This window comes from Mesocricetus auratus, unplaced genomic scaffold (genome assembly GCF_017639785.1).
Source record: "Mesocricetus auratus isolate SY011 unplaced genomic scaffold, BCM_Maur_2.0 Super-Scaffold_100010, whole genome shotgun sequence".
In the NCBI taxonomy this organism is placed as follows: Eukaryota; Metazoa; Chordata; class Mammalia; order Rodentia; family Cricetidae; genus Mesocricetus; species Mesocricetus auratus.
This window is the reverse complement of record NW_024429194.1, coordinates 67,512,897-67,535,503: the sequence shown is the minus strand read 5'-3', so window position 1 is coordinate 67,535,503 and position 22,607 is coordinate 67,512,897. Positions and strand designations below refer to the sequence as shown.

General features: G+C 43.5%; 1 protein-coding gene across 2 annotated transcripts in view; it reads left to right on the top strand.

Annotated features, from left to right (window-relative positions):
- Nucleotides 1-22,607, top strand: part of Pfkm (phosphofructokinase, muscle) — a 40,459-nt gene that overhangs the window by 6,038 nt on the left and 11,814 nt on the right. The window contains exons 1-4 of one of the 2 annotated variants that reach the window (XM_005067166.4): nt 10,583-10,732; nt 14,949-15,041; nt 21,530-21,603; nt 22,472-22,549. In XM_005067166.4, the coding sequence (XP_005067223.1) occupies nt 14,957-15,041; nt 21,530-21,603; nt 22,472-22,549 (237 nt within the window). In that variant the 5' untranslated portion in view covers nt 10,583-10,732; nt 14,949-14,956. Of the gene's footprint in view, nt 1-10,582; nt 10,733-14,948; nt 15,042-21,529; nt 21,604-22,471; nt 22,550-22,607 lie in introns of those variants that run through there. The other variant, XM_005067165.3, reaches the window with a different exon arrangement.

Genomic DNA, 22,607 nt, shown 5'->3' with positions numbered 1-22,607 from the left:
CTTCCTACCCTTAAGTCCTGTTCCCTAGCTTTTGGAAAGAATGGCAATTAATATTCCAAATACCCAAGATGCTGCTAAATATCCCACAATGCACAGGAGTCCTCACAACAAAGAGCCACATGCCTCTAAATGTCAGTATTGCCCGGATAGTCTTTATTCTTAAAATGGTGTTTCTAGCTGGGAGTTGGTGGCGCACACCTTTAATCCCAGCGCTCAGGAGGCAGAGGCAGGCAGATATCTGTGAGTTCCAGGCCAGCCTGGTCTACAGAGCAAGTGCCAAGATAGGCTCCAACACTACACAAAGAAACCCTGTCTCGAAAAAGAAAAAGGAAAAAAAAGATGGTGTTTCTACAAATAACTAGTGCTCTTCATCATAAAAGTATGCATACTATTTTTATCATAGCTTAATTCTGGCTGTATCTCAACTTCCCTCTAGATAACTTACCCAGTAAAATATTCAGCATCGTATGATGTACTAGATGATATCTGGTATCTACTTCAAATAAATTGTGATGTCTTTTTGTTTTTGTTTTGTTCAGTTTTTCTGAGATAAATTGTGATGTCTTTTTGTTTTTGTTTTGTTCAGTTTTTCTGAGACAGTTGCTCAACCTAACGCTGACTGTATTTGAACTCACTGTGTATATCAGGCTGGCATAGAAATGTGCTTGCCTCTGTCTCTTGAGTGGTGGGATTAAAGGCGTACACCACCATGCCCAGCCACTGTGTGTCTTCATCATACTTATCTGTTGGTATGTATGCGGCCTGCTGTGTAGCCAAGACGTCTATATAAGTCTAGTTGTTTCTCCAGCTTCCACTCTTGTCCTTGACTAAACCAAAAGTATCCAAATTCTATCAGATTAGTAAAGTGTGCTGTATTTTAAAAGTCTCATACAAGCTGTCTTACAATTATGGCCTATTTCCCATTACTCTAGATGCCACTAAGAATACTTTTGTGGATTCCCTAAGTGCTGTGTTCTTTGTCCTTTTCTCACTTCTCACCTTGCAAGAGTCTGGTATCTAGTGTTAAAAGGTCCATCCTGTGACCATGAAATGGAACTCCACTCCACAGAGGGCACAGCAGAGAAAGCACAATTGATTTGGCTTCCCCTGTGGTCTCTTTTTGTGTATAGGTAGTGGTCCTAGATCTTTTTGTTTTTATCTTCAGACTACTTCCTATTACATGAAGGAAAACATGATTACTCATTTAAGCTGCAAGAAACACAAAACCAGAAGCCAAGACATCTGACTGTGAGACAGAGCTACCTCCAGGGTCAAAGCTTAGGGGCAATATGCAGCTTTGTGGGCCAGGCTCTGGTCCAGCAGACCAGACTGATCACTTAGTGTAAATCGTGCTCTGTGTCTAATGACTTCACTGGTAAGCAGCTTGCTTTCGGCATGAGAGACAAACACTTCCATCTATATTCTATTATAAGAATCCAAAAACCACTGGGTGGTGGTGGCGCACGCCTTTAATCCCAGCACTCGGGAGGCAGAGGCAGGCGGATCTCTGTGAGTTCGAGGCCGGGCTGGACCGACAGCCTCCAAAACAATACAGAGAAACCCTGTCTCATAAAAACCAAAAAAAAAAAAAAAAAAAAGGAAAGAAAAAAGAATCCAAAAACCTGGACTGGACTCCTGTTGAAGAAAGCTCAGCAGGAATTCTGGCTCTCTGAAAACTGCCTTTGTCTCCACAAGTCAAGATTTAACACACTCCAGAATCAGTTTACAGAATTTGAGTTCTCATGGCACTAAAACTCCAAGGGCTTGTCTTAGTCAGGGTTACTATTGCTGTGATAAAACACCATGACCAAAAGCAACTTGGGGAAGAAAAAAATTATTTCATCTTTTACATCCCAGTCACAGTCCATCGTGGAAGGAAATCAGGGAAGGAACTCAGGCAGGGACTGAAGCAGAAGCAATGGAGGAATGCTGTTTACTGGCTTGCTCTCCATAGTTGGCTCAGCTTGCTTTTGTATGCCACCCAAAACCACCTCTAATGATGGAACTGGCCCTCCCACATCAATCGCTAGTTAAGGAACTACCCCAAGGCTTGCCTACAGTCCTATCTTGTAAGAGTATTTTCTCATTTGTGATACCCTCGTCTCAGATGATGCTAGTTTGTGGAGCTGGTTTTGTTTTGTTTTTTCAAGACAGGGTTTCTCTATAGCTTTGGAGTGTGTCCTGGAACTCTTCTGGGAAGACTGGGCTGGCCTCAAACTCACAGAGATCAGCCTGCCTCTGCCTCCAGAGTGCTGGGATTAAAGGCGTGTGCCACCACCATCCTACTCAAACGTTTATCTAGATAACAATTGCATTCTCTGTTTTATAGCCCCCAAAACTTCCTTAAAGGAAGAAAAAAATTCTGATCCAAAGTTGAGGTTTTACGCCTCAGCTGACAAATTTGTTTACCTCTGCCATAATTAAAGTTTGAAAATAGTGCTTTCAACTGAGGATTGGGGTCCTCTTGTTGCCTAGGACCTATCCTTTCTAGATTTACTGTAGTTGTTGTAAATGACTCCCCAGACAGGATTATAGTAGTGGTTTTTAAACATCCCCTTGGGTCAGAATCACCTAGAGGGCTTGCTAAAATATACTGTATAACCCACCCTCCAAATTCCCAATTTAGTAATCCCAGTACAAACCCAAGAACTTGCATTTCCAACCTCTTTCCAGATGACGATCATTATGCCAGTGAGCTAAGAGCCATTGTCTCAAACCACACAGAGCCAGTGTCTCAAACCACACATGGAACAGTCCCACCTGCTTGTTCTAAGTAGGATGGAGCAGGCACAGGTGTCGTATGCCAGACATGTGGATATTTATGACTGGCGGGGGATACTCTGTCTCCAAGGCTCACCCTACTGCCCGTAGAGCCACGAGTCTTGTGTAGAGAATGGTTTTGTGTCCGTGCTTAGCATCAGAGGATCCTAGCGGGGCAAGAAAACAGCCTTTTTACTCCTCCAGAGAGGCCTATGTCTTATTGTCAGAAGGGTTTCACATCAACCCACCAAGCTGCCGCCATCCATTTATAACTCACTCTAGTCCTCAGGAAATCTGGTGGTCCTCCGATATGACACTCCTAATTCGTCACTGCCTCAGACTCTGCATTTGCTGTTTGCTATCCCCCCCAACTACCCCCACCCAGCTTCCTATAGCTTGGCAGTCCCTGCTTCAGCTGTTCCCACCCTTGCTCTCGCTCCACCTCTCCTGCTGCTCTTGCTCTCCAGTGTTGTGGAGTTGTTCCTGAAAGCTCTGCACATTCTCATTTATCTATCTACAACATGAGGCAGAGCCCAGGAGCCAGATAATCCAGAGTACCTCAGTTCTTCACCTAAGTGCTCAACTTCTACTTAACAGAGAATTTCCTAAACATCTTACCCTTCTATCGCAGAGAACATCTTCTCTTGGTTCTTCACTCCGTTGCCTGCTTGGACGTGATGTCCCAGTAGCTGGCTGAATCCCGGAGAGCTCTGAGAGTTCTGAGTGTCTTCCTATGCACTGAGGAGCAACATAAAGAACAGCCCTTTGCCAGCTGAGGAGCAGCTCAGAGGGTAAAGCACTTGCCATGGGATGTGCGCCAGAGTTCAGATTCCTGGCACACACATGGAACTGGGTGCACTGGCCCTCCAGTAGTCTCAGAGCTTGGGAGCCAGAGGCGAGATCCCTAGGGTAAGCTGGCTAGCAAGATTAGCTGAATCAGCAAACTGGGTACAGTGACAGGCTCTTCCTCAATAAACAAAGTGGAGAGTAGTTGAGGGAGATAACTGGTATTAGCCTCTGGTCTCCACAAGAACATGCACACACGTGTATACCTGCACACACATGAGCACATACATGTGAACATACACCCATCAAATATACATATACATGCAAAAGAAAAAAATATGTCTTTCATTTCTGGGATATGGCATAAATTAAGACATCTTCTGGCCATTCTTTGCACATGTTAACTATTCCTGGATGCTAAATACCAGCAGATTATCTGGTAATGGAAAGTAGATGGATGGCATACTACAACTTTATCTGGAACATCTGGCTACATCCCTATACATTCAGTCTTTATGTTTAATACCCTTCCTTCTCTTTGCTAGGGCTCACTACCCTAAACTCCAAATTATCAATTTCAGAAACTGAAAAAATCCGATGTACATTTTGTCCCAAATCAAGTTTTCAAGCAGTATCATGACTAATTCTTATACTTCACTCATTGAGACAGACAAATTCAGGAGTCCCCAGGCTCTTCTCCAGTGCAAATCAGGACTTCGGTTTTCCTTCTTTCTTTCTTTACTTCCTTCTTTCTTTCTGTCCTTCTTCTTCTTCTTCTTCTTCTTCTTCTTCTTCTTCTTCTTCTTCTTCTTCTTCTTCTTCTTCTTCTTCTTCTTCTTCTTCTTCTTCTTCTTCTTCTTCTTGTTTTTTTAGACAGGGTTTCTCTGTGGCTTTGGAGGCTGTCCTGGAACTAGCTCTTGTAGACCAGGCTGGTCTCGAACTCACAGAGATCCACCTGCCTCTGTCTCCCGAGTGCTGGGATTAAGGGCGTGCACTACCAACGCCTGCTCTTTTTCTTTCTTTTTTGGAAGAAGGGTGTGGGGAATACTTTTCCAGCAATAAAAATGACCTTAATTTAGTTTTCTCAAGAATTTGTAGCATCATCTAACTTTCTGCATTCCTTTTCTGATTCATCATCTTAATCTGTTGATGCTCTCTTTAGACACTATAGCTTGTATGACTATGTTTATCTTGATACCTTCCTTAGTCACCACAGGTTCCATTCACCAATGTTCTGCTCTCAGGGATGCTTCTCAACTCCAGTTAGATGGAGACTGAGCACACACCATATTTTCTAGAACTACTTAGATCCAAACATTGTCTCTGTCACCAGTCCACCAGCAATTTATGAATTCAAACTTTGATTCACTAAGTAAAGTGATAATAATTAGCTAACGTGCCTCATCCAAGTTGTTAATATTAATGGAAATCATATTTTGAATGTAAAAGTTGTTTGATGAAAGAAAATTTGGGCAAACTAAAATGTCCAGTTTGAGAGTTTAAAATTAGAAGGCAGGAAAAGCTACTGTGGAATCACATCCTCTGTTTATTTAATGCTGGAATTTACTCACTGGTGCCTTTCCTCTAAGCAGTGCTAATGAATAATATCAAATACTTACTATTCTGATCTTTTTTCACTTTATTTACTTTTAACCAACATATTTATGTCACAAGAATTTGAAAAATTACAGTTGTTATGGGGTTATTGATTTATTCAGTTATATCCAAAATCTATATAAAATAAATAAAACAACTAAATAAATAAAAACCCCAAAGAGAAAAATTTCCTTTTAAAAATTATAGAAACAGAGTTCTGCCCTGCTGTTTCCTCTGTTTTTGGCATCTTGCATGGGTACAGCAAGTTGCAACTGATGAACAAATATTGATACTCTGTTATTAACTGATGTCAGTAGTTCTACAAGTTTTGAGAAATGTATAATGTCATACATATACCCACCATTGCAACATTACTGAAGAATTTCATCTCCTGTAAAATCTTCTATGCTCTACCTTACTCTCCCCTCTATTTCAAGCCCGGAGTAACCGCTGATCTTTTGTCTTCATCATTTTGCCTTTTCCAGATTTTCAGAAAGCTGGAGTCTTATATAGATAGCATGTAGCCTTTTCAGAATGCCTGAGTTGCTGAGAAAGATGCATTTAAGGTTCCCCCAATGTCTTTTCATGGTTTGATAATTCATTTCCTTGCACTTGAATAATACTTTGTTGTATCAATACACCATGCTTTCTTTACCTATTTACCTCTTGAGAGATTATCTTGGTTGCTTCTAGTTTGGGGCAACCATGAATAAAGCTGCAGTACATATGTATGTCCAGGTGTGTGTGTGTGTGTGTGTGTGTGTGTGTGTGTGTGTGTGAGAGAGAGAGAGAGACAGAGAGAGAGACAGAGACAGAGACAGAGAGACAGAGACAGACAGACAGAGACAGAGACACACACAGAGACAGAGAGACAGACAGAGAGAGACAGAGGCACACACACACACACACACACACACACACAGAGACAGAGACAGAGACAGAGACAGAGACAGACAGACAGAGACAGAGACACACACAGAGACAGAGAGACAGACAGACAGAGAGAGACAGAGGCACACACACACAGAGAGAGAGAGAGAGAGAGAGAGAGAGAGAGAGAGAGAGAGAGAGAGAGAGAGAGAGAGAGAGAGAATAATGTAACTTGTTTAAGTAAAATAGGAATGTGATTGCCATCTCTGTGGTAAACCCACACTGACACTGACCTGGTCAGGAAACTGCTAAACTGTCTTTAATGTGCATTCTGCCAACAGTGAATGATGTTCACTGATGTTCATGTGACCTTGCAGTATATTGGCTACTTCTATTGTTCTCGGGAGCCAGACATTAGGGTATAAACCTGAAAAATCCACAGAGTGATAGAGAAATGATCACTTCCTCTCCATCTTCCCAAATTGAGAAGGCTCATAAATTTTTCTAAGCCCCTCCCTACGTCTCTGTCTTCATCTGGGTCCACCAGAAAACTCTATGGTTTATTCCAGTTTATCGCTACTGGTGGTCTTCGAACAACAATATAAATAACCTTTCACAGCACTTCCCCATTTTTGTCTAAATAAAAGGGAAAGGTTTTAACTCTAACATATTAAACTATATAAATAAGAACAATATCAGGTATCGTCTAAATAAAAAGAAAGGTTTTAACTTTAACAAAGTGAAACTATATACAGTAAGAACAATTATCAAGTAAGAATTACATTCACAATGCCCAGTCCATTTGTATTTGGCGAATTCAGAGAAAATACTCCATAATTTACTTTCTCTCATAACTAAGCAAAACTGCAACTACAACTATCTAGCCTTCAGAGACCCAAGAAGGATATAATGATGTAAAGGAGACTTTTCTCCATCTAGCCTGGTCCCACTTGACTGGTTTCTCTCCACCGACCAGGTCCCTGCAGTAGCTTATAAGATAACCATTCAGAGACTATATATATAGTCTCTGAATGGTTATCTTATATATATATATATATATGCTTATTAATGACCAGCTCTCTCTCTCTTATAAATTAACCCATTTCTACTAATCTGTGTATCATTGTGGCTGTAGCTTATTGGTGATGCCCTGATATCTTGCCTCCCCAGCAGCAACATGGTATATCTGTGACTCTGTCTTCTTTCTCCCTGTATCTTTGTTTGGAATTCCCATTTACCTATATTTTGCCTGTCCATTGGCAGAAACAACTTTATTCATCAACAAATAAAAGTAACACATATTTGCAGCATAGAGAAGGACATCCCACATCATTTCCCCTTTTCTGTCTAAATAAAAAAGGAAAATTTTAACTTTAGCATGGTAAAATTACATATAACAAAATAGTTATTAATCAAGAATTATAGTTAAGATATTTAGTCCATTTACATTTAAAATATAATCTATCCTATCTTTATGAGTATAAAGTTTTATATCTAATTTATCTTTTATCATAACTAAGGAAAACTGTAACTCCTAGTGATAATAGAATAGGTCATTAATTTTGGTTTTCTTCTGTCCCATACCCGGTAGCTCTTCTGACATAAGACAGAGATTTTGGATTTTCCTTTAACAAGCATGCTTGGGTTTAGAGAAGGAGAGAGTCATACTCCAACTCCAAAGCCAGCTTTAATTTTTAGTTGAACTGGGACTACAAAAAGACCGTTTACCTTATATGCCTGTAGAGAACAGTAGAAACAAACATTTGGGAAGGCTTATGAAATTTTATCCTGTTGGAAACGTGCTATACCATTAAGCTAATTTACTCTTTTTTTGCCAATTTACTATTTTTCTTGGTACATTTTCTCTAGATGATTCATCCTCTTCTTCAAATATTTTATTTGTCCAGTGGTCTTCAGATTCCTTAGTTGGATGCTTTTATTCTCCTAGAAAGACAAAAACAAAACCCTGCCCCAACCCTAACTTTGGGGAATTTCACTTTTTTTTGGTGAAATGAAAGGCATTTGTTAGACTTAGGAGACAATTTAGATGAAATGGCCATGTTATTTGATGAACTATCACATCTCCTAATCAAGAGGTCTCTCCTGTTTGAATCTAATCTTTATTGATCTTGATGGTATCCATAGCTTTTCTTCTCTTGTGGAAGCAAAAGCAAAACATCTTCCCCAAAATAGCACATATCCTGATTTCTACTCTGAGATCAACACATCTTTGAGATGTACAGTCTGATTTAATTCAGCAGATTTTTTCTACTACCCAAAATCTCTCCAACAGCTGTCATTTCTTTCTCATTAGCATTCAAAAAATTTTCAAGTTAATAGAGCACTGTGTAATTTATTTCTAGGGGTCTTTATTACCCCTTTATATTTATTAAGCATTTTTAGGGATTTTGCTTTGTTTTGTTGTGACAGGGTTTCTCTGTGTAGCTTTGTAGAACAGGCTGGCCTTGAACTCACAGAGATCCACCTGCCTCTGCCTCCCAAGTGCTGGGATCAAGGGCGTGTGCCGCCACTGCCCAGCTTTCTGGGAGGGTTTGGGATGAGTTAGGGGAAGCTGGTGGCGGCAGCTCTCCCACTTTGGTGTGATCAAAGGCCCCATGTTTAGTGCTAGATAAAGTGGCTACTTTCATTGTTCTATTAATAAATAAAGTTCAGGAGTCAGATACTAGGGAATAAACCTGATAGATCCACAGAATGACAGAGAAATGATTAGCTGATCCTCTTCTACGCCTTCCCAGATACAAAAGGCCCTCAAATCTTTCCAAGCCCCCTATTCCTCCCTGTATCTTATCTTCATCTGGGTCCACCTGAAAACTCTATGGCTTATTCTGACGAGTGGGATGTGAACTCACTCTCTGAACCAAGGTTTAACTCTATTGATGGTCTGCGAGTGACAACACAAACATCTCCCGTAACATTGCAGTTTCACCATTATTTGGTATTATCATCTTTTCTTTTCTGAGTCATTTGAAAGGCAGGCAAGAGTCTCTTTGATGAAATGTCTGCTCAGATCCTTTGCTCATTTTTAATTGAGTTATTGTCTTTATTATTGAGCTATGATGGGTTTTTCATGTATAAATATTTTTAAAATTAGTTCTGTGAGAGGTTTGTTTCCTATGGTCACCCCTCCCGCAACCCTTCCCAGATCTATCCCCCTTCCCTACCCACCCTGAGTTATTTTTGTTGTTGTTTTGTTTCTTTTAACCCTTCAAGACCTATTTGTGCTGCCCACTCTTGAAAGTGGTCTTCCACTGGAATCAGCTTCCAGGGACCGAACTCTTAGAAAACTGTCTCTCCCTCCCCCAGCAGCTAACAGTTGCCATTGGCTCCAAGGCTGGGATTTTCCTGTTCCCCTCTTCATGCTGGGGATATATTTGGTCTAGCCTTGGCTGGCACAGGTTTTGTGCAAGCTGTTGAAATTGCTATGTCCAGAAGATAATTTTCCTTGTAGCCATCTACCCACCGCCTCTGGCTCTGACAGTCTTTCTGACCCTTCTTTGGAAATGATTCCTGAGCCTCAGGGTGAAGTGTAGTCTCTTCTCTGATGCACTCAGTGTAATCGTGGGTCTCTGTGTTAGACTCCATCTGCTTCGGAAACGTCTCAGATTCGGGCTGAGAGATGCATTGACCTGGTGGGTGTGTGGGGAAGGAAGTACAGAAAGGCAGGCATGCGGTGGGTTACCCAGCAGGTTTGAGCCGGTCCTTTAGCAGATACACAATTCGCAAATACGTTCTGCCGTTTTATGGGTTGTCTTTTTTTACTTTCTTGAGGGTGTCATTTGCAACATAAACGTGTATAAATGTTCAGTCAAAAGGTTGCATTGTCTGTTCATTGTTGTTAGCAGTCAGAATGTACAGGGCAGAGGCAAGAGTTAGCAAGAGAAAGAAAGGGCGGCAGAGAAGAAGCCAGAGTGGAGCTGATGGTGGGCAGCTTTGAGGCAAAGGCAGAGAGTGGGGCAAAGCGAGCAGAGCGGAGGATCTGAGCTTGGGGTGCCCGTTGTGCTCAGGGAGCATCAAGCCACTGTTCCCAGCGCTGCTTGCTATGAAGTCTCACGGAGGTGCTTGCTCACTTTCAAAGCCCCCTGCTACCCTGCTGTGGTGGACTTGACAAGGGGCCCTTTCCTCTTGGTACCATGCTATCTGGGTTCGCTCTATTTTCTCTCAGAGCGGTGATGCAAATGTGGAAGGAGTTTTGAGGTTGTTCTATAAGATATACCAGTGTTGGATGTTTCTTAAAAGCAGGGATCTGTCTAACACAAACTCTGGCACACAGACTCTGCATAAATGTTTGTTGAGAGACTGAGGTGGTCAAGTGCAAGGGGAGGATTTTAACAGTGGCAGGAGATTTTGTATTTAAGGAACCGCAGGCAGTCTGGGAAGGGAAAAGTTGGCTCAGTTGGAAACAAGATTAGCAACTACGTAATTTCTAACTCTCACCACCTACATGATCTGATAACTCATGCGGCCCCCGGGAAGCAAGGGAAGCAGCAGAGTTCTTAAGGGGAGGAGGAAGAGGAGGAGAGAGGCGAGCAAGAGGAGGCGGAGCCTCCTTGCTTGCTTCGGCCAGTAGAGGTTTGGAAGCCTCCCCTCCTCCCGCGGCTGCCTCCACCTGGCTCCTCCCCGTGTTCGCCGAGCTCCCCTCCTCCCTTCCCCAAGGACAATCTGCAAGAAAGCGGCGGTGGAGGAGAGCTAAAACTACAAGGCAAGAGGGAGGCCCTGGGTGGAGAGTGAGGGGCGAAGCCTAGAGTGAGGTGGGGACGAACGTGCAGGGAGCAGGCGGTGGGGAGGACGGAAAGACACAGAGGGCCAGACGTGACAAGGCATCCGAAATCGCAGGCGAGAGGGGGATGGGTGCAGGGGACGCGTGAAGAAGCCTAGCCCCTCTGTTAACCTCCCAGCATTTGTAGGCTCAGGTCCCAGATGCGTGGCCGGGGTGCTCGGCTGCCCTTGGCTGCCTGATCCCTCTCCTGGCACACATCCAGTTCAAATTGGTGCACCTATGATGCTGCTAGGCTGCATTCGTGCCTCCTGCGTGCTTACACACACACACACACACACACACACACACACATACACACACACACACACACACACACACGATGCTGCATAGTTATACTTAGTATCCGTGACTCTGTCCACATGCGTGTCACTGTGGGTTCATAAAAGATGCTCATGGAAAAAAAAATTTGCCGGGCGGTGGTGGCGCACGCCTTTAATCCCAGCACTCGAGAGGCAGAGGCAGGCGGATCTCTGTGAGTTCGAGGCCAGCCTGGTCTACAGAGAGAGTTCCAGGACAGCCTCTAAAGCCACAGAGAAACCCTGTCTTGAAAAACCAAAAAAAAAAAAAAAAAAAAAAAAGATGCTCATGGATATACGAATTGCATGCATTTTTGTGTCCTGTGCCTCTTGACATACAGTTTCAGGAGGTGAGCTGCCGTTTACAGGTCAGCACTCCTAACCTTGGTAAGGTGAACTCTCTCCCCTACTGAAACTACATACATCAAGGCATCCAGGGGCTTCTACAGGGGATGAACAACCTCGCAGTCTGGTAGTGAACTCCAGGAGGGAAAGAGGAGAGAAAACTCAAGGTTTTAAAGAGCAACATAGTCAGATGTCTTTCTATTCCAAATTTTTGGGTTCTTGTTTCCTCCAATCATGTAGTCTTTCTCAAGAGCACCTGAAGTTCAGACATTAACATTTTAGGTATATATATGTTCATGTTGCTTTCCCAGTTTGCCATTTTCTAAGTCCTAGGTGTGCCTGGGTGTTTTTTGTTTGTTTTTTGTAATTTAAAATTAGCACACAAGCTATTAGATCTCGGTATGACATTTTAGAAACTATGTTTTAGTAGATTCTCCTTTCCCCTTATCTCCCCCACTACCCTGTACCCTGATCTCTCTGTGTACCCCTCTGTCTCTTTTCCTTGTTCATTTCCCATGCCTGCTCCATCCTTCATCACCTATTTTTGCACTCTCTTGGTCTCCTTTCTAATTTTCTAGGCTGTACGCACACTTGCTTGCATTCTTGGTTATACAGACAAACTTTACAGAACAGGATCTTCATGTGAGAGAGAACATGCAGTTTTTGTCTTTCTGAGTTAGGGTCACTGCATCTAATATTCCACGTTACAGGTCCACCCATTTTCCTGAAATTTTAATCATTTAGCTTTTCTTTACAGCTGAATAAAATTACATTATGTATATGTACCACGTTTCTATTACCCAGTAATCGGTTGATGGACATCTAGACTGATTCCAATTCTTCTTTCCTTCCTTCCTTCCTTCCTTCCTTCCTTCCTTCCTTCCTTCCTTCCTTCCTTCCTTCCCTGTGATGCATGCAACCCAGGGTCTTGCCAGTGCTGCACAACTGCATTCTCTTCCCAGCCCTGAGTTTTTAGGAATAGAATATGGAGCTCTAGCCACTCCCAAGCCCATTCTTCATATATTTGTGGTATATCAGTTCACTGAGCTTTTCAGCAAGTGTTACTGAGCTTCTCCACTGGGTAGGACTGAAGCTGGGTTGTTTTCTTTTTTCTTTCCGTTTTGTTTATAATAGCTTTTGTCTGAAGGTATGTTTGTGTGCCATCTGTGTGCCTCATGCTTGAGGAGGGTAGAGGACAGTGTCCAGTGGAGATGAGTTACAAACAGTTGTGAGCTGCCACGTGGGTGCTGGGAATTGAACCCAGGTCCTTGGAAAGAGAAGCTGGAGCCATCTCTCCAGCACTGGAGGTGGTTGTAAAAGTAAACATTCTCCCTGCCTTGGAGGAAGTGTCAGTCTAGTTAGAGAAAGTACATTTAACAATAGCACAGTCCAGTGGTCGGGAAGCTTTACTACTGATAGGCTTTACACACCAGGAGGTCTGCTGTAGGCCCTGCCCAGTGTTAGAGCACAGAACAAGAGTGAACACTGATAGTGTGGACATACCTTTTCTTTTTCTTTTTCCCCTCTCCGAGACAGGATTATGATAGATTGCCACATTGGTCTTGAACTCGAGTTCTGTCAGTCTGGAATAGCTAGGATACAGCTATGGGGATTTGAATTTCAATTCTTTTTCACATCATAAAATATTTTTGCAACCATTTAAAGTGTAAGAACCTTTCATAGTTTGCCGCCAAACAAATAAGTGAGAATGGTTGGATTTGTCCTGCAGGCTGTAGTTTGCTGACCCTTGATCTAGTCTAGTCCTCCCATTAGTGTATATAAGAAGCAATTGAAATGTCATTAAACTTGTATTTAAATTATTATTTCTAAACAATATATGACTTGTAGAAAATTCAAAAAGAAGACTTTCTGTACCTTTGATGACTAGTAAAGATTTAATAGGTTAACAAGGGTGAGGGGGTGTGGCTTAAAATGATGGAATGAGGGAATGGATGGATGGATGGATGGATGGATAGAGATAGGTTAGCCTGGCCAAAGGATATAGTGTGCTCAGACACCAAAGTTGGGATGAGCAAAGTAATGCTCAGATAGTAGTAGATCAAAGGATCCATAGGTAGCAGGGCAGTGAGAAGGCTGATGCAGGAGGAAGGGGCTCAGACATGGGAGCTTTGATGCCTAATCAAGAAGTCTGGACTCAGTCTGTCAACGCTGATTTTGTAGTGTGTTTGTTGATCTTTGTCTCTAACTGTGTGTGTCTGTTTTCATGTTTGTCTCACCACGTGTAGTTATTGGCATCTATGGGTTTGTATGTTCATGTGACTTAGTCTCCATAAGCCATTATCCCAGTTTCCCCAGATGCTGGACAGAACCAAACTTCCCTTAAAATCGTTGTGCCTCTGCGGGAGTCCTTCTGCCACCAAAGCCTCAGGGGCCTGCAACCTGCCTTCCACGAAAGTTTATTTATTTCCTGTTTCTAATAAAGCAAAGAAGGGCGATGCAAGCTACTGTGTTAAGGGAGAAAAGCTCAGCTATTGCCACAACAATTCAGGTGGAAAGAGGCCACAAGGATAGAAAAGAGGGGGTGGGCAGGGAAGAGAAAAAGGGAGGATGATAGGACTTATGCAGTGTGGACTGAGAGGCAGGTGAGATTCACTTTAAAGTAACAGCTTTTAGCCTGAGTAGCGGGGAGTGATGAACCTATTGGCATTTTATGGATATAAAAGTATGTCTGTGTTTTATATTTCCATATATATTATATTCTATAAATGGGTTTATAAAGGACTCCTCACAATACTGGTATGTGTATGTGGCAGAAGTTTTTTACCCTTCCATTTGATAGTAGGTAATGTGAGGGCAAAGCCCAAAGACAAAGGATTCAGCAGCTGCTTAGAAAGCTGAGAGCCTGAGAGGAATGGGTAGAACTGTAGAAAGACCATAACCATTCCTATGGTTGACATCTTTATTTGTCTGGCTCTCCTGTGCCTTTGTAACCTCAAACTCCAGTTCTAGTTCCCCATCACCTGGCCTTGCTCACTCAATTCTGTGACATTCAACTCTACTCTTAGGCAGAAGCCAACCTGCGCTTGACTGTGTGCTTCCTCAGCGCGGGTTCTGTCAGTGCCTCAAACCTCACCTGTTTTATGCCCTCTGCAGCACCCCATTCCTCCCTTCATTAAGAGGGAGGACCTCAAGATGCACTCAGATTTCCTCCTTGCTTTCTCATTTCTCTCAAGTCAAGTGCCCTTTGCTCTTGACCTTAACCTGTTTTGAAGGCAGGTTCCAGTTGGGGTGGGAGGGGACGGAAGGATAAGCCAGGACTTATGTAGCTTTGGTCTAGATTACTCTGACACTTTAGCTTGTCACTCTGAGAGGGCACGGCTCTCCTCTGGAAGTCTTCCAAAACTCTGTGGCTGTACAGGCCAGCTTTCAGTGGGAGAGTCTGACTGGGTGGCTGTAGCCAGTTTAAGTCAGACACTTCTTGAGCAAGTGGCACCTTGTTCCAGTGCATCTTAACTGACCATTGTCTTGCATTCTAGAGTGGATCATGACCCATGAAGAGCATCATGCAGCTAAAACCCTGGGGATTGGCAAGGCCATTGCCGTGTTAACCTCTGGTGGAGATGCCCAAGGTAGGTGAAGGGGGACAGAAATGTGGTTGCTATGGCCTTGGAGTTTCTTGACTCTCTCAGTCTGTAGAATAGAACTATTCTCATGTAGGCTCACACTGGATCCTGGGTGTTCCCAGAAGTTCTAACACAAACTCTGAGCATATTTACATATTGTTTGTGCCGCTACTGTTGACCTGAACTTTCCTAGAATTTCTATCCAAGTTTCTCTGGAAGTTAATCCTTGAGCAGCACTGGAGAGAATTTGGGATAAGATTGTTGAGAAAGCAGAAGGTGGATTCATTTCAAGGACTTGGGGGATATTGGGAAAGGGGAGAAACTGGGAGTTGGTATTGGGCAACCCCAGCTGGGTCCTCAGGTTTTTCTCCTGGGGAGCCCTGCATTCTTCAGCTCCAGTCAGTTCTGTCACCCTGCTTCCCTCCCTTCTGTTCCATTAGCCCTTTAACAAGCTGGAAGAGCATCAGTTAATCACTCCAGACCCAGTGGGGCTGGAGGGGCAGGAAAGAGAGAGAACCTTCCTTTGAAGAGAGTCTTAGAAGCCATAAAAATAAAGTATGCAGGAAAGATGAAGTGGGGGAGATGGATGTATGATTCAAGAGCAAAACAATTCCCACTTGCATTTTTTAATATGTTCGGCTGATAGCATGCTGTAGAGAAGAATCTCTGTGAAGGGTTAACAGAATGTGGAGACAATGATAAGAAGAGAAATGTAAGGTTTCCTCTGGTGTTCCTGACCACGGGCTCTCCTAGGACTGAGTACTAAGCCCTCACTTTGTGCAGAGCCCCATTGGGAAGAAGCTGGCTTCTCTTGAGAGAGATCCCATGGATAACTGGGGTTTTTACTCCAGGCACATGAATAAAAGTAAGCCAGTGTGCATTGGCCATGATGGGCATGATAAGGCCTGGTGCGAGTAATTGGGAAATACTTCACAAGAAAAATGCTTTAAAAAAAAAACAAAAACTGATCCCTTTATTCAAGTATGGCACCTAGAAGAATGCCTGGCCATAGTACACACTCATTAAGTGAATTGCTAATGAATAAAATGGATTATTGAGCACCGTCTGGGATTAAACAGAATGGCAGGTGCTAAGGATGCCTCTATAAAAAAGGTGCTATTTGCTCTCATTGTATTTCTATGTGTGTGTGCATGTGCATATTTATTTGTTTAGGAGGCAGGGTCTCTGACTGTTTATGTAAGCATATCCCATGTGGCTAGTGCACACTGGCCAGCCAGCTCTGGGGATCCACCTGTCTACACTTCCAGCACTGGGTTTGGAGATACATGAGACTGTGCCCAGCTTTATATGGATGCTGGAATCTGAGCTGACTGACTGACTTATCTCCCCACACCCCGTGTCATGGTATTTTCTATTAGCATATTTTAAAACCAGGCTTTAAAATTTTAAACATATTTATTGATTATAATTATGATGTATGTAACAAGTCAGAATTAATAGTGAAGAAACTGAGGGAGGAGGACATGGCACAGAGACCTGAGTGAACAGATTAGGAACACAGAGCCCTGGAGCTGGCTGGAAATGTTGCTAACTGAAATTCTATTGCTTCTTCTCTATTGGTAGAATTCCATGCTAGTACTGTGATTGTCAACATATATTTTTTAGTGGTGATCTTGTGTCCTGTGTACTTAGATGGTTAGGTTAGGAAAAGAGAGAACCTGAAAAAAAAATCCATGAGACCATAATAAAAGAATGAAAGAAAAACACCTTCTCTGGAGAGAAGAGGAGGGGAAGCAAGAGTTAAGAGAAGGGAAGGGGAGAGGGGAGGGAAGGAGAGAAGAAAAGAGAGGAGACAGAGAAAGAGAGCCATGGCCTCTGGGACTTTCTGATGTTACAATGTGCCACCTGTAAATCCACAAAATACGATAGGTGAATGTCAGCAAGGATCAAGAGAGATAGGAAATGAAATCCTAGGACAAGGAACCAGAACAGAAGTCTGAAATACCGCTGAGAGATCCTAGCTGAAGGAGAAGTCCCAATATGGGGGTGGGTTTCCCGGGAGAGAAGCATAGGAACGCTGCTTTTCCCAAGGGACCACGGCATCATGGTAAAGCAAGATTGAACTCCATCAAACCCACAGAAGCCACAGCAATGCCAATATCTTGAAATAGGAATATGACCATGAATTAGATATCTTGAGCTCAAACATTAAGAATTCTGGAATGTTGGGCTGGATGGAATAAATTCTAAGTCTTACTCCTTTTCTAACCCCAAAGGGCCACAGCCCCACTGATTCACAACCCATTGGGCCTCCTGACATTTGGCATATTCACCCTTGAAAGGACCTTGGCCATCTGCTCTAGCTCTTTGTCTCCAGGTCATAGCTCCAAATGCATGCATATCATATCTTCAAAGGAGTATAGGAGTGGGATTCTATTACCTCTCTGGATAGTTATTCTAGGGTTTGTAATTTCTAGTATGCATCCATTAGAAAGTACAATTCACATATAACAAACATCTGTCATAATTCTTTTTTTTTTTTTTTTTTTTTTTGGTTTTTCGAGACAGGGTTTCTCTGTGGCTTTGGAGGCTGTCCTGGAACTAGCTCTTGTAGACCAGGCTGGCCTCGAACTCACAGAGATCCACCTGCCTCTGCCTCCCAAGTGCTGGGATTAAAGGCGTGCGCCACCAACGCCCGGCCTGTCATAATTCTTAACGTTTCCAAAGCTCAGGAAGAAACTTGTCAGTACCAGCTTCCCAACCATTGTGATCAGGTTAAAGATATCACTCAGTTGGTAAAGTGCTTCTCTAGACGCATGAAATACCACATATACTGGGTGTGGTGGAATCCCAGCTGGATGGTAGAGGCAAGAAGATCAGAAATGCAAGGTCATCCTCAATATAGCAGGTTTTTTACTACTTCTATTTTCTGCCTACTCTCATGGAGACACCAAGACCCAGCAACTCCCCTTAAGGATCTTTCTCCTCAGAGGCTGCCATTGGCTGCTTCAGATTGCAAGCCTACAGCAGTCTTCAGAGCCCCTCCGGGTTGTCCCCAGAATATCTCTTGCATGCTCCCTGTAATCGTATCCTTCATCTTGCTTCTAATAAGTCATGCAGCTGCTCATAGAGGGTTATTTAGGGAAACATGGAACAGCCAAGAAAAGTCAGGCTAGGACTGGCTTAGGGCCAGATGAGACTAATCAGTGAGGTTGAGTAGAAGAGACCAAAGACTTTGGGGACTCTGCATTTAAACTATGCTTCACAGTCTGGTGTTTTTAGGCATCTAGGGTTAGAGGGCAGGAGAACAAAGGGGACCCGAAAACGATTAGGAAACAGTCAGCGTAGAAGCGAGATAAGTGGTCTCTGCAGATTGGCAGGGCTGAGGTCAGGAAGTAGGAAGCAGAGAGGAGAGAAGTGGTCTTTCTCACTGTGGGGTTTTTCTTCTTCCCAAAGGTTTGGATATTCCCTGCCTACCAGCTAGTGCTTGCTTAACAGGGAAGGCCCTTTAGGTCATTTATTATTCTTTAGTTGTGCCCCTCACACCTTGCTCAGTTTGGTGGTCAGAAAGAAAACTCCACTCTGACATTTCAGAACAACAGTTCTTCATTGCCTCAGATTACCAGTGTATAGTCCAGAGCTCCAGATTCAGGAAAGAATCCCGTAGGCTGTAGCAACCTGGAAAATAAGCCACAGTTTCATATCTGCAACGAGTGCGTTGAGCTGACTTTATTCATCTGTCCTGAAGTTGCAAAGGCCCTGCCCTGATTCTCATGCTCCCTTCACACACACACTGGATCTCCTCAAGCTTCAGAGAAGCCTCTCCCTGTGCAGATTTTTGTTGTCCCAGATCATTCCAACTAAACATGTGAACGTAGACTTCTAAAGACTTCATGGGACTTTGCCCAAGGGATGTCACGGGGAAACTGTGCTCACAGGCGCTTCTGCTGACAAGCTCGACCTTTCGATGTTTATCTCAGATGTGTTGTCAGATGCATTTGGAACTGCTCCTACATTTTCAAATGCTTCTTTTGGCTTCTAAGATGTTGCTAAGCCCTGCTTCTTCTTGTATCTCTCTTCCTACTGTTCATTAGCAACCACAGTCACTTCTCCTCAGAGTTCAGCTCCTTGTCCTTGCCTTTCTAATCATACCCGTTTTCTCTTCCAAGTTGGTGTGCATGTCCCACAAGGTCTTTAAATTCAACACATCCTAATATGAACATATCACCCCCACCTTTCGAAACCAAAGCATGCCAGTTAAATGCCCAGTTAATGGCACGTCAGTTTACCCTTTGCCTAGTCCAAAGGGGGCACCTCTCTCTTCAGGGTGTGAAATCTAATCACCTTGCTTCTTGGACCCAAGTCCCTTTCTTTGTTCTGTTTCTTTGTTCTGAGTGTCTCCTGTCCACTATCTCTTTTGTCCCACATGCCCCTTCCCAGTGAGGCCTCCTCATGTCTTATCTAGGATGCCAGAAGGCCCCCTATTCCCCGTGGTCCCTCTACCCAGCTGCCTGTCACCCTGCTGCTAAAGCCCTTCTGATATGCAATGCAAATCTTATCATGTCCCTCAACTCTTGAAATTCTTAGAGATTCTTGATTATCTGTAACCATTTTTGTGCATGAGAGGAGTAAAAAAACTCCTTTAAAAATCATGAATGATGTGGATCTCCTCCCAGAAGGAATGTTATGACCATAAAGCTTTCATATAGTTTTATGAAGTTTATGGATTTGCTGAAAATGATCACACATCCATGGATCCCCAATTAAACCCAGATATACAGAATAAAAGTCAGACTTCAAGCCGGGTGGTGGTGGCACACGCCTTTAATCCCAGCACTCGGGATGCAGAGGCAGGCGGATCTCTGAGTTCGAGGCCAGGCTGGACCGACAGCCTCCAAAACAATACAGAGAAACCCTGTCTCGTAAAACCAAAAAAAAAAAGTCAGGCTTCTTCAAATGGCCTACGGGCACCTCTCCTGTAGTGTTATGTCTCATCACTTTCTATTCCGCTTTCTACACTTTACAATGCCTAATTACTAAAGTTATTTCTTGGCCCTCACACCTTTTCTGCAGTTTTTCCTGCCTAGAAGGGTCTTCCTCAATTGTCTATCTGTCAAAAAGAACAGGAAATTGTGTTTTAGGTTTCAGGACAAATGCTGCATTTTTGGACCACTCCTGACAAGCTTAAATGTCCTGTTCAGATTGTGCTTCTATAGCCCTCTCCCGTAGGGGTCATTTTATCACACTGTAATGGTTTACGCCTTGAGACAGTAGTTCCCAGCCTGTATTGTTCCCTGCTGTACCCTCAGCCCTCAGCACATCAGGACCTTGCTGTGTGTTGTGTTCACCTTTGTTTGGGGCTGAATGGACCTGCAATCTGATTTGGAGTTAATAAGTATATAATAAATACTATGTAGACATGCAAGGGGTGGGATGGAAGACAGGAAAAGAAAAGGAAGACCTATTCTTATTTTATTCTGAGTAATTCTGGATTGTTTAATAGTTTGCAATGGTTTTCAGTTTGGTGCTGCATGGGTTCCAAGAGTAATGGCTTCCCAAGTGTTTACGGGCTTACGAGCTTTTTCCAAGCAGGGTTTAAGAATCATATGATACATTTTGTGTTGAAACAAAAATATCTGAGAGAGGGTGGCTATAGAAATTTTAGAAGTGGATTTATTTTGTTTCTGAGATGTGCAAGCATTACCATGAACCCTGGTGATGTTACAAGGCAGGACAATGGGGAGTACATGCCCCACCAATTCTCTCTGCACACTTGTCACATTTCCTGGCACTGAGGGAGCTAGATAGTCACAACTGTGTGGCACACATAGGGATGTAGAAAATTCAAATGGTAGCTCTGTGTGTGTGTGTGTGTGTGTGTGTGTGTGTGTGTGTGTGTGTGTGTGTGTGCTGGAAGAATCCACCATCCAGCAATAAATATATTTAGAAACAAACTGAATTCCATCAGATCACTTAGCCATGTTTCCCCATGAACAGCGTCCTAAAGCTGGATGTCTCTATTTGGTGCAGAAAGCAAGGGAAGCCTAGTGAAACTGGGAGGTTAGTAGGCACGGAATAGAAGTCTAGACATGTGAGGACTTAGGTTCAAATTTGAGCTTTGTAGGGCATTAGCCTTATGACTTTGACACCTTTGAGCTTCCATTTTGAAATGTCTCTAGTCTATTGGTGGTGGGGAGATTAAAGAGACAATATTTGACCAAGTCTAGTGGTATGTGACTTACAAAACACATTTGAGAAAGTGTTTGCTTTATCACTGTCATTATTCTCAGGATGCCCTGGCAGGAAAAGGTCTGGGAAGATCAAGGTTTGGGGCTGTAGGAGAAGTGGTTGGGGTATGTGGAGCTCCATTAACATTGGATGCAGTCACTGAAACTGGTGACAACAGAAGACTTGGGGGAGAAAAGTCGAGCCCTGGCCACAGGACTAACCCAGTCTTTAGCCAGATGTAACTGCTATGCACTGCAGCGTCTCCAGAGTGACCTGTCTCTGACCTTCTCCTCTCTCCCTCACAGGTATGAATGCTGCTGTCAGGGCTGTGGTTCGAGTTGGTATATATACTGGGGCCCGTGTCTTCTTTGTCCATGAGGTTGGTTTTTACTTAGTTCTCTGCCTAATCTGCCTCCCGCCCCCTTTCCCTCCTTCTCTTCCTCACCTCCTAGTTGCATTGCTGTTTTCTTTTCCTTGGCTCTCTGTCTCACTGAATCATTCCTTCCCGCTTCTGATCTCTGCAAACTGGGGAAACTCAGAGAGAAAGAGCTGAGGTGGGGTGTCTTTTCCAGCAAGTTTGGTATAACTGGGAGTAGAGCCCCAAGGGAGGCAGAGTCTGCTGTGTTTCTGAATTTCCAAGCTTTCTGGGGCTCTGGCTCCTTCTTGGTTCCCTTTGCTCACTTTCATGCTCCGCCCACTCTTCCCATACAGTCTGTTTGCCCGTCTGCCAAGTTTGGTAGTTTTATAATAAGTTCTGTTTCTTTCCTCCCTTCCTCCATCCTCCTTTCCCCTTAGGCTATCAAAACTAGCTGTCCTCTAGTTCTCCTGGGAAACATCTTGGAGGAAATAGGATGGGGGGGGGAATTAAGATGGAAGGGTATTTTGATATTTCAAGGATGGGAGAGAACCAAGCATAGTGGCGCACGCCTTTATCCCAGTACTCTGGAGGCAGAGGCAGGTGGATACCTGTGAGTTGGAAGCCAGCCTGGCTCACAGTGTGAATTCTAGGCCAGCTAGAGCTACACAGTGAGACCGTGTCTTAAAGAAAAGAATGAGAGAAACTAGAACATCAAAAAAGTTGACATGTCCCTTCTTGAACTGATCTACTAAATACAGCATTCTCCTGAGTATTCAGGGGTCACTATAGAGATGGTGTGGCTTGAACCACCTCCTAGGGAAGCTGTCTTAGTCTTGGCCATCTGGAGGATCTTAAGGGGGCTTAATGAATATACTGCTCCTCCCTTCAGGGTTACCAAGGCCTGGTGGATGGTGGCGAGCACATCAGAGAGGCCACCTGGGAGAGCGTTTCCATGATGCTTCAGCTGGTATGTCTCAGAGAACTCCTGTTCTATGTTTGTACTGTCCTTGTCACATCCCACTCTG